This window comes from Emys orbicularis, chromosome 4, assembly GCF_028017835.1.
Source record: "Emys orbicularis isolate rEmyOrb1 chromosome 4, rEmyOrb1.hap1, whole genome shotgun sequence".
NCBI lineage: Eukaryota > Metazoa > Chordata > Testudines > Emydidae > Emys > Emys orbicularis.
Window position 1 is genome coordinate 72283097 of NC_088686.1, and position 12214 is coordinate 72295310.

The 12214-nt window shown below is 44.5% G+C and overlaps 1 protein-coding gene across 1 annotated transcript in view; it reads left to right on the forward strand.

Annotated features, from left to right (window-relative positions):
- Positions 1–12214, forward strand: part of PLEKHH1 (pleckstrin homology, MyTH4 and FERM domain containing H1) — an 88989-nt gene that overhangs the window by 50059 nt on the left and 26716 nt on the right. Inside the window, exons 13-21 of the mRNA XM_065403793.1 lie at positions 588–674; positions 1712–1873; positions 3559–3639; positions 4739–4918; positions 5683–5791; positions 6936–7048; positions 8617–8793; positions 9828–9925; positions 11902–12079. Of these exons, the coding sequence (XP_065259865.1) occupies positions 588–674; positions 1712–1873; positions 3559–3639; positions 4739–4918; positions 5683–5791; positions 6936–7048; positions 8617–8793; positions 9828–9925; positions 11902–12079 (1185 nt within the window). The remainder of the gene's footprint in view (positions 1–587; positions 675–1711; positions 1874–3558; positions 3640–4738; positions 4919–5682; positions 5792–6935; positions 7049–8616; positions 8794–9827; positions 9926–11901; positions 12080–12214) is intronic.

The following is a 12214-nucleotide window of genomic DNA, read 5'->3' on the forward strand; positions in this document are numbered from 1 at the left end:
TTTTTTTGAATATTAACATCTGATAGACTTACCTGGTCTGTTAAATGCATGTAATCAGAGATTTCACTCAAAGATTTTTTTTTAAAAAAGCAAAAACAAAACACTAAAAGAACATGTCATGGATAGTGTGAAGATGCTCACTCTGTAACATGTTAACACCCCGTTAAAAAGAGAGATCTGATTGCTATTACCGTATAATGTTTCTCTAAACAAAAGTTCACTGTTGTAATGATTGTTGTATTGTCTCTGACATTTACAGATTTCTAAAATCTGTTAAAACTTCCTAAACAGAGAAATAGTTTTAAATAAAAAGCATCCTGCTCTTCCGTCTCTGCACATTCCTGATTAGCATAGTGTGGGGATATCTCATATTGGTGGTGCCTATGGGCATGGGTGTGCTGTACTTCCATCCCTGGGAGCTAAGTTCTCATTAGCCTGGTGGAGGAGGCACCTCTCAGTCTGTCCCTAGGGTGGCAGCCACATGTTGCCTAAAATGCATCCAGGTGTGATGTCTCATACTCCATACTTCTAGCTGGCTGGTGAAGCTAGTGCTGATCCTTTTGAGATTGTTGCCTTTTTCTCCACAGAGCGATGTTATCCGCAAGCCTCAGGGGCAGGTTGAGCTGAATTCTTCTTGCCAGATCATTCGGGGTGAAGGGTCCCAGACGTTTCAGGTGAGAATTGCCTTTTGACCTTGCACATAACCACATGCTCAAGGATGTAAACAGGGCTGAGTGGGAGAGGAGTTACTTCAGTCTGGATGGTGTACCTGGTCATGACAGATGTGTATTGACTTTCCTGGCTTTTATTTGCCTTGTGTTTCAGCTTGGGGAGGCAGTCAGTTTTGTATAAAAAAGAGCAAAGGTCCGAAATGCAACCTAAACCCAGCTTTCTGATGTTTAAAGAAGTTCAGATAACTTTCTTCCCTCTGCATTTCCCTCTGTGCAGCCAGCACCTTCTTAAGAAAGGTTGAGCCTTTGTGAGAGAGACTGTTATTGTGCTGCTTCTGGCCCAACCAAAAGCAGTGGTACCAGGAATCTTCTCGGCGAGACCATTCTCATAAGCTTTGGAGAAACATCTACAATTTTGGGTGCATCTCGAAACTGAGTCTCCAAACCATTTGAAATTGGCCCATCACTAGCCCTACTTGTCCTAGGGCAAGGCATCAATGCCAGGGGACTTCTTTGTAAAGGAGATGAGATATTAAAGCCTCCCTTGCATTCTGAGTGGGACTGGCATAGAGTGAGCTCCCTTCTGCCCTTCTCGCACTGAAGTTAACTGAGAGTTAATGGTAATATCTTGTATTCATCAAACAGCTTTCCTCTCAAAGGACTCCAAAGCACTTTGGAAGCTATTGAGGGCAGAGGGCAAAAATAGGCTATAAATATGGATGTATAAATAAAGAAATAGACAGTACTTCACCCACCACTAAAATGCAACCACCTCTATAGTGACATATAGCAGCTACTTAATAGACCTAAGCAACATTGCAGAACAAGAGAGGAAATGAAGAAGTATCTAGTATCCAGCAAAAATATGGGGGGAATTTACAGATGTAGCATGTAACTATTTGAGTTTGAATTTGGCCAAGGACATAGGGGTTAACTCCTCTACTCTTATAAAAATACCCATATGACCATACGACTCAACATCTGAAGGAGAGATCACACGTGATCAGACTGTGACATTTCCTTGCCTCCTTTCCCTCCAGCTCATCACTGAAAAGAGGACCTACTTCCTGACAGCAGACTCTCCCAACATCCTGGAAGAATGGATCCGTGTTCTGCAGAGCGTTCTCAAGGTGCAGGTGACCAGCTCTGCTGCTGTCCCTCAGAATGATGCCAAACCCACTGTGAAAGGCTGGCTCACCAAGGTAAGGTGGCTCTACCCCAGTCAGTCTCCCTCCACACCCAATGGCCTCACAGACAACAGCCCTCTGGGTTTATATACCGAGGGCCTGCAAGAAGTGTGTGTTTTAATTCTCCCTGGAAACTTGGGGGTTACAGAGAGGCAGAGGTGGATTCCTGAATTTCAAAGGATCAGGGAAAGAGGATATGATAATTATATACATTGAAGAATGGAATAGAGCACCCTATCAGGACACATTGACCCTCTCCAATAGTACAGTGCAAGAACAATGCAAAATATTTTACAGCAATTAAAGTAAATGCTTTTATAATGTCACATATAATTAACGTATGGAACTTGCTGCTGTAGGATATTATCTAGAAAATTATCTAGGAAGGTTTCAAATGGATTGGACACTTATTCATATAAGAATAGCATCGGCAGTTATTTTAGTCAGGATACACTTCCAGGCACTATGGATTCTCATTCTTCAGGACAAAAAATGATCACTACTTGGAGTCAGGAAAGAATTTTTTATTCTCCCCATAGAACAGTGTTGCACAAGATGCATTATGGGGCTCCTTCATGCTGCACTGGCCAATGTCCAAGTGAAGACTAAAGTCTGACTGGTCTGTAGTTTGCTCAGGGCAGTGGCTCTCAACCTTTCCAGACTACTGTACCCCTTTCAGAGGTCTGATTTGTCTTGCATACCCTCAAGTTTCATCTCACTTAAAAACTACTTGCTTACAAACTCAGATATAAAAATATAAAGGGTCATAGCACATTATTACTGAAAAATTGTTTACTTTCTCATTTTTACCATATACATTTCAGTGTATAGTATATAGAGCAATATAAACAAGTCATTGTCTGCATGAACTTTTAGTTTGTACTGACTTTGCTAGTACTTTTTATTTAGCCTGTTGTAAAACTAAGCAAATATCTAGATGAGTTGATGTACCCTCTGGAAGACCTCTGCGTACCCCCAGGAGTACATGTACCCCTGGTTGAGAACCATAGGAGATAGGTCACCAGACTACATGGCCCATTGGTCTGTTCCTGTGTAACAGGGAAAAGGTCAGTAGACTAGATAGTCCATTGCTCTGCTTTGGTATGTTGAATATTTATCATTATTTCAACATTTTTATTCATGTATTTTGTATATTGCATTTCAAAACACAATAACAACAGGTAAAATTTTCAAAAGGATCTCAGGATATGTGTACACTGCAAAGAAAACCCCCTGGCACCGAGTCTTGGAGCCCGGGTCAGTTGACTGGGGCTTAGGCCGCAGGGCTAAAAACAGAAGACCCTCCCACTTCTCTGGGTTTCAGAGCCCAGGCTCCAGCTTGAGCAGTACATCTACCCTGCTATTTTTAGCCCTGCAGCTCAAGCCCAAGTCATTTGACCTGGTCTCAGACTCAGCACCACGCATTTTTCTGTACAGTCTAGACATACCCTCAATTACTTAGGCACCTACATTCCATTTTCAAAAGCATCTAACTGGCTTAGGTGCTTTTGAAAATGTTTCCCTGCATCTTTGCAGGGATCACAAATGAAAGATAGTTTACACTAGCTCAGAATAACCAGTATAGAGAACCTTCCAACAAGAGATTTGAATGGAAAGAAAAAATCCCCAAAACTACTGCTGGCAATGCAGTAGGATCCAGTCCCTAGGTTAAAAGCTTTCATTCCTTTGTCCTTCTGTAGGTGAAGCATGGTCACTCTAAGTTGGTTTGGTGCGCACTGATTGGGAAAACCTTTTACTACTATCGAAATAATGAGGACAAGGTACTTTGTGTTCCTTCTGCTATGTCTCATGTAGCTTCTATCTTCCTTTACCCAACTATCCTTTCTTACTCCAACAATCCCATCCTCTCCCTCACTTCAGCCCCAGCTAGTAACTCCCACTCTGCAAAAATGTCTACATCTCCTACTAGAAATACAAATACATTAATAGTCTTTAAAAATACCAAAGACACATAACTAACAAAGTATGTTCCTGCTGTCTCCCAAATCGCTCCACTTGTCTCTCTCTCACTTCCTTTGTCTTTGTGCCTGCAAATCCCACCCCTGCTCAGGGAATGTCAAGCCCTTGTTCTGAGCTCAGCTTCCCACAGCCCTCCACTAAGCCTTGCTGCAGGAGAGCTTCCCGGAGCATTCCACTCACCCAGGCCTCCCTACCCATGTGAATCCTACCCCCACCCTGGGACTTACCCTCCAGCATCCACTCTCATGTTTCACGTTCAGCTTCCCTTAATCAGGCTGGTCCTTCTCCTTGTTCCTAAGGCCTCTGTACAAGTTCTCTTGTAACTCAGCAGGAGCTCCGCCCACCTCTGCCCAAACCTCATCAACAACATTCTTCACCTTTTGCTCTTCCTACAGGGTCTCTGTACAGCTCTCCTCTGCTTCTCCTGGGGGCTCTCACCTGCCCTTCTCTGAATCTCACCCTGCTATCACACAGTTCTCACCTGTGCTGCCCTTGCCCTACAGCCCAGGTGTCTTCACTTAAAGCCAATTAGGAGGCAGCTGATGAGTCCCATGTGCACTGGACCCTGCTCCTTAAAGGGTCCAGTCACCCAGAGATAAGGGCCCTAATTCCTGACTGGGATTCTAGTGCTAGTACAATACAATAATAATAATAATGGGAGAAGGATTGGGGCCATAGTTTGTAAAGTACTTTAGGCTCATGAAGGAGGAGAGGTGCTACAGAAATGCAAAATGATACTATCACTTTTATACCATTTGAACATAGAATTACAGTTTAGTTCTTGCATTTTCTAGCACTCCCAGCAATCTGACCAGGGTTTCCTGGTTTCAGTTTCTTCTTTTTCTCCATCTTCTCTACAGAAAGACAGGATACTTATCTTAATTCATTTCCTTTTCCCAGTGTCCTCTGGGGCATTTGCACATACGCAAGTCAAAAGTGGAGGAGGTGGACCGTTCCTGTGACTCGGATGAAGATTATGAAGCCACTGCAGGGGGTCTCCTCTCATCCCATTTCACCCTGGTGATTCACCCGCAGGATCAGAGTCCCACCTACTTACTCATTGGTACCAAACACGAGAAGGTATGAGTTGGTGTCTTTGGAGAGCAGAGATATGTGATGCTGGTATAACTTGGCACCAGTGAGTGGAAAATACAGATGGTTAAACCAGTTTGGATAAGATAAGAACCAACCCAAAAGTTCCCCCAAACTCAACCCCAACAGGCGAGTTGAGATTTTGAATCTGCTTTAATGATTTTCTTTTCCCTTCTATTTATTTTTCATTTTTGCTGCCCTCTCTGCAGCTGAGGGCTCAGGATACCAAGACTTCCAAACCCCACCAAAAATCATCACCGCAGAAAGACTTACCTTCTCAGTCCCTCTCCACCCACAACCCTGCAGGACTCTGTCTTGTATCAGGCACAGTTCACACAGCAGTGAGACAGATATACATGCACTGTGCACTACTACTCCTAGACAATGGGTGGGGGATCCTTGGAGCATGGTGCTCTGCTGTTCCAAATTCAGAGGCCCCATCCAAACCTGACTTACTCCACCCCTTATGACCTGATGAACAGTGATAGCCCCAAAGCACTTAGCTAGCCCTCCTGCGAGCCATTGCTGGCCTTTGGTCAAACTGGAACTTGGGTGAGCCAAAAGTTAAATGAGTGAAGAGTGAGTAAGAGGGTGTGTGTGTGTGTGAGAGAGAGAGAAATATATTTACCTTTAATGGTGACCCTTAGCTTTTGGCACCTTGATGGCTGGTCATCTATAAAGATGACAGTGAAATGTCACTGGGTTTCCAGCATCACCTGTTCTTTTCATACTGTTCTCTCCTTTATCCCCAGGATACATGGCTGTACCATCTGACAGTAGCAGCTGGCAGCATCAGTGCCAAGGTGGGCACAGCATATGAACAGCTAATTGGAAAATTACTGGATGCAGAGGGAGACCCACGTAAGTAGAAACCCAAAATGTCTTTCCATGGTGGGAAAGGGTGAGGAATGGTTATCTCTGTCACTGGTTTGAATCCAGCCACAGGAGAGAAGAGGGAATGGCTCAATAGATCAGTAATGGGATAAGGTGCCTTTCACCTCTAATTATACAGTAGCACTTCAGCAAAGGACTCAGGCACTACAGTAAACCTAGTCTGTCAATTAATTTATCAAAGCTTCTACAGCTCCTCTTACATTGCAGATCAAACTATAGTAAATATTGAGCACAGAAAGTTGATCCAAAGCTAGGATGTTCTTCATAAATAAGAACTTAAGAGACAAAAGTCTGAATCTCTGACTCCCTGGCATGGTTTGCGTTGAGTTTCACTTACCCATGTATCATGGTTGCATGCACATATACTGTTTCTCAAACACACACACACACAGCTCCCCATGTATATATGCATACACACTCGCAGCCACATACATTCACTCCCACACACATGCATATACTGTCTCACACATACATACACACCTATTTACTCACTCATTCCCATGTAGACACGTTCACACATACCACCTGCACACATTCTGAGGTATACATACCATGCATACTTGTGCCAACATGCATGCATACACGCACACATAAACTCTCACACCCCTGAATACACACATACTCTCTCCTGAACACCCACATACAGACATACAGCTGTCTCTAAGCTTTGATCAATGTGCCATAATAGCTTCCACTGATAAAGATCCCAATAGCGTGTGTCTGTTTCACAGAATCGGTCTCTCACGTGCATCAACAAATTGAGCTGCTTCCCACCACAGTCCAGCCTGTGTGAAGCTCTCAGATGGCCTGGTGGCAAATTGCAGGGCTGCTCTCTGCAGCCATCTGGCATTCTTGCTGGCATTCATAGCTACTTGGCCACTGTTAGTGTCATGGCTTCACTGGAGTCAATAGAGTGACACTAAGGATTAACGTGGCCCAATGTAGTGCTGCTTGCCCTAATTGCTTGCTAGTTGGGCCAGGTTCTTTTTCTGTAGGGATCGGAAGGGGCTCTGCCATGGGAGATTTTGCTGGGAGATTCCTTCTCACCTTGTACCAAACTTACACTGCTACGTTTCTGAGGTTGCATGTTTTTACCTCATCTGCCACTCAGAATCTCCTTTGTGGAAACACCCCATGCTGTGCTACAGTAAGGATGGACTGCACAGCTCACTCACTACTCTGCCATCAGAGGCGATGCAGACAGAAGCCCTCAAGCTCTTCAAGGTATTTAGAGAACCACTATAAAAGATTTTAGATGTTCTACTCAATTATTTTAGGGGAGGGGTAAACTCTGTGCAAGACATTTACTGCGACTCTGTTTGCCCCTACTGTTGGCACAGATGGGGCTAATGTGTCAGTTGTAATACAAGGGGCCAGTCTGTCTACCAGGGGTATTTTATTCTATGCAAAGAACCCTTGGGCCAGCTTCTGAATTGCAGGACTTGTCTATCTTCTTCTCCAATAGCAGCACTGGAGAGAGAGGAAACAACTTATTGTCAGACTCCCTAGTGCCTTCCAGCCAGGGTACCTGGGACAGGCAACTCATCACCTGATACTCACCCCTCTGCCTCTGCTTTGGGCCCTGAAAACATTAATATCAACATTAAGGCCTGGTCTACACTAGGAAATTAGGTCGGTATAACTATGTCGCTTTGGGGTGTGAAAAATCCACACCCCTGAGCAACGCAGTTAAACCGGCCTAATCCCCAGTGTAGACAGGGCTAGGTCAACAGGAGAATTCTCCTGTTGACCTAGCTACCCTCTCGGGGAGGTGAATTACCAGAAACTCTCCTGTTTGTGTAAGTAGTGTCTGCACTGAAGCACTACAGTGGCGCAGCTGCAGCATTTTAAGTGTCGACAAGCCCTAAGACTAGACAGCAAGGATGGGCTTAGGGGATAGAGATTTGCTGAGGGGAGCAGGTAGCAGTGGAGCGGGTGCTTAAAAACAACTGCATTCAATGACCCGAGAGATACGACAGAGAAAGTTGTGTTTGGGGGTTAGAGCAGTGGAATGACTCAGGACTAATGGATTCTAATCATGGCTCTATCACTCACTCGCTCTGTGAGAATGGGAAAGTTCCTTAACCTCTGTGCCTCTGTTTTCCCTTCTACAAAATGGGATAATAGATCTTTATAAAAGAATCCTACAGTATCGTACAGGAATAGTCTGAAACACTGTAGCTGACACTAGTCTCACTGTAGCGTTTGGGGTCATTACCGTTGACTGTTGCAGTATTTTATCATTTATAAAGGCACCTTCTCTGAGTATTTTACCATAAATTTGTAGCACCCTTGGTTTGCCAAGCTATGAAGCCCACTGGCAGATTTACTAGTGAGACCAAGATGCCTTTTATAATAATGGGGTAATCTGAACTCCCCTGTGTTTAGTATCATACCTAGACCCCAGTCATAACAGCGATGGAGTGGGAGTATAGTCTAATGGCTAGAACAGTGGGCTGGAAGTCAGGGATTCTGTTCCTGGCTTTTCTTGCTGTGTAATGTTGCATGATTGTAGCTTTCTGCACATACTGCAAAGGATGGGCTACTTGAGGTGCAGTCTGCATATGACGCATATAGGGCAAGGGGAGAAAGTTTGTATGAGAGAAGCTTGGTCTAGTAGAGGTTAGAGCATAGTCTTGGAAGTCAGGAGATCTGGGTTTTCTCCCTGTTTCTGCCACTGAAACACCTTGGAGAATTCATTTCCCCTCTGAGCCAAAGTGGAGCTGGAAGGTGCTGTGGGGAAAAAGTGAAGTATTATTATTACTGCACATGCTAATTTCCCTTTTTTGTAGTCCTGTCAGCTGTTCATCAATGTCCCTGTGGAGGCTCCATCTATTGATTACCATGTGTCACTTGCCCAGACAGCGTTGCAAGTCTGTCTGACACATACTGAGCTACAGAATGAAATCTACTGCCAACTGGTTAAACAGACTAGCTGCCGGCAGCCCCAGAACCACTCAGTCATTCAGGTGAGCTTCTCTCGGTCACTTCCAGGCTGCAAGCTTTTTTTTTTTTTTATCCATATTTTGAATAATTAGCAATAAGTCTAGTCCCCATAAAAGACTAGTCACCTTAAACACTTCAAGGTTTGTGGGGGCAAAAATAATCTGGAATGTGATGCGCAAAGGGAAAAAAAAAAGTATTGAGTAGTGCAATTTACTTGCAAAAGCATGTTTAGGTTGAATGCTCAACTATTCACCAAAAGCAAATTCCAAATACTGTTCAGTTGCAAAATTCAGTTTGTGTTGCATTGAATAGTTACCTAAGTCACATGGTATTGGTTCCATCTCTGATTGTGATATAATTAGCCAACAGGATGAAAAGCATGATTAATACACTTGAATGTGCATTTTGAATTTTGTGATGTGCTTATTAAGTTAGTTGCCTGCATACGTTACAGCTCAAAGACCCAGATCCACGTAGGTATTTATGTCCCTAACTTCCATTGATTTCAGTAGAAGTTGGGATCCTAAATATTTTTGTGGATCTGAGCCAAAGTGTCCATTGGATTCTTGATTGTAATATTCCCAGTTCAAATCATGTAGAGAGCAAGAATGACCAGCAGGAGAAATTTATGAATAATTTGAAATAATGAGTAATTCTGAGAGTTTTGTGATCTGTTTGCAGACAATAAAAAAGCAACATTCACTGAATAAGTAGTTGGGAACTATTCACACAGCTCTACTTACAGTGGCCAAGATTTTGAAAAGTGACAACTGATTTGTGGTGCCTCCATTTTTGCCTCTAGAGGGACATTGATGAACAGCTGACAGGACTACAATTTGAGATGTCAAAGAGGCCTGATGTTCAGAAAGTGCTGAGCACCTGCCTCTGAAAATCAGGCCCCTTTAAAGCATCTCTAGTTGCACACCCCAAAAATGGAAGCCCCCCAAAATCACTAGTCACTCTTCAAATTCTTGGCCTGAGTGTCTTGCACAAGGGTAACTGGCAACAAGAGCAGAGCAGGAGTGATTGCACCTTATTTGCCCATTTTTCTTCCCAGTGCTGGCAGCTCCTGGCTTTGTGTGCTCCTCTCTTTCTTCCTCAGCACCACTTCCTCTGGTATATCAAACAACACCTGCAGCGGCATGCAGACTCCAGGTAAAGAGCATGCCATCTTCTTCTTTCACTGGCTATGTTGCCTCCAAATCCCTTCTGCATCAACTACAGGATTGTAGTACAGTAAAGCTAATTTATGACTGACCCATGCAAAGGTGAGTTGGAGATGGAGATGACATAAGAAGCCTTCCCCAAGGTGCCAGGCTGTCCTTGATCAGAAGCCATCTTTCAGCCACTTTTGACCCACTTTTCAGTGGGAATGTTTCCTAGTCCATATGACTGTATATATGACAGTGAGTATAAATGCTGCTGAAAGGTCAGCAGGGCTTCTGGGGGGACACGAAAAGAGGGCTGGGGGGGAAATAAAAAAAAAAGTTAAGGGTCCCTGGGTTAACAAACCCAAACTGAATTCCAAAGAGATAAGAAAAGTTTATTTAAAACTAAACAGGACCCCCCACCACCTTCTCCCTACCCTTTTATCCTTTTAGTAGGAAGAATGTTTCAAAGTGGAAGGTTATGTTGCATAACACTCTAATCTTTCCCGCACTCCCCGCCACAAACACACCAACAAGAAAACAACCAATGAGAGCTTCTTTAACAGCAGTAAGCCATTCTAGGGTGTACATTACTTGTCTGTTAATAGATTTCTTGGGTAGTTTAAGGAGCTTGGACTTCAGCCTTGAGTCACCCCATACTCTTGGGGCATGCATCAGTGGCCAGGTAATGCACACCCTGTTGTGGTTTATTGCTATATGAAGACTAAACGTGGGTAAACAGCTGTGTCATTTCAAACACAGGCTTAGATACAACCTTTGTCAAAAACTCAAATCAATACTCTCCTGGAATTTGAAATAGTCTGTATAATCTTTCTAGCCGATGTTTTTCACTTTCTTTGCTGCTGCCTCTGCACTTGCTGGTTCCAGCCAGAATTGGAAATGCCAAAATTCCAAAAAGGGAAAGGGGCATTCTCACAGTATCGCCAGCTCAGTTGGAAGCAGAAAATTCACCCTACTGTCCTGCCCCGATACTAAGTGTTGGGACCTTTTGCCATCTGTGGAGGGTGAAGAACCCCAGTAGGCCAGCCTGTATTCCACCTTGGTTCCACAGCCTGCCGGGGATATCAGCTGGCGGCTCCTTCATGAAGCCATGACCACAGGCTTGTACTTGGCATGGTTCACCCCTATCCCCAACACTTGCCCTTTTTGCGGTGTGAGGGAGACTTTGGAGCACATCTGTTTAGAGTGCACCAGGTTGCAGCCTCTTTTCCGGCTCCTCCAGAACCGGCTGAACTTTTCCCCGCGCTTCCTGATTCATGCACACCCTGTCCATGGCCCCACGAAGTTGCGGGACCTCCTCATCAAGCTTCTCCTGGAATTGGCTAAAGTGGCCATTTATAAAACCAGGAGGAGGATGCTGGATGGGGAGGTGCTCTGCAACTCTGGGACCTACTTCCGTTCCTCCCTTCAATCACGTATCTGGGCAGAGTTCCTCTGGGCAGTGTCTGCTGGTTCCCTAGACACCTTTGAGGAACAGTGGGTGTTGTCCAGGGTTCTCTGCACGGTGTCGCCCCCCGGTTCCTTGATAATGGCCCTATGACCTCACTCCTGTCCCTGTTTTCTTTGCAGTTGTCCCCTGGAATTATTTGAGTCCTGGGTTCAGCCGCTCCCGCCCTTCGACCGGGAGAGGGACCTTTAGACATGGGCGGACTTGTGGCCACCCATTCCCGATCTCAATAGGTGGAAGCAGAAAATTCTATAAATCTTACAAAAGAACCTAGCATCTAGCCTTGTTTTGCAGACTGAAGAGGTTTGGATCTCAATCCTAACACGTGTGTGTCTATCTGAATCAAATCTAATCTCCAACTCTGTAGAGGTGAATAAGGACACTTGCAAATACACACATTTTCACTTGAGCAAGGTGCCAGGGGAGAGAGTCACTGGGGAGAGAAAATGGTAATGGGCACAATAAGTGTATCCAAAGCATGTGTTTGTGTTGTCACTCTCTCACCCTGGGATTAGGAGTGAAATAGGCAAGTATGCCATTTACTGTCAGAGGTCTGTGGAGCGCACGTTGCACACTGGAGAGCGGGAAGCCAAGCCTTCGCGAATGGAGATTGTGTCCATTTTGTTGCGGAATCCCTTCCACCATTCACTCCCCTTCAGCATTCCAGTGCACTTCATGAATGGAACCTACCAGGTAAGACATGGGTGCCGGGTACCTATCAGGTAATTGAGTCCTGCACCGGGGTCTTGCTAGTGTTTACATTCTTTTGTCACTTGTGACTAGTTCTGTCCCCCAAGATAAACTTATTTAATTATTGTAATTTCCTGT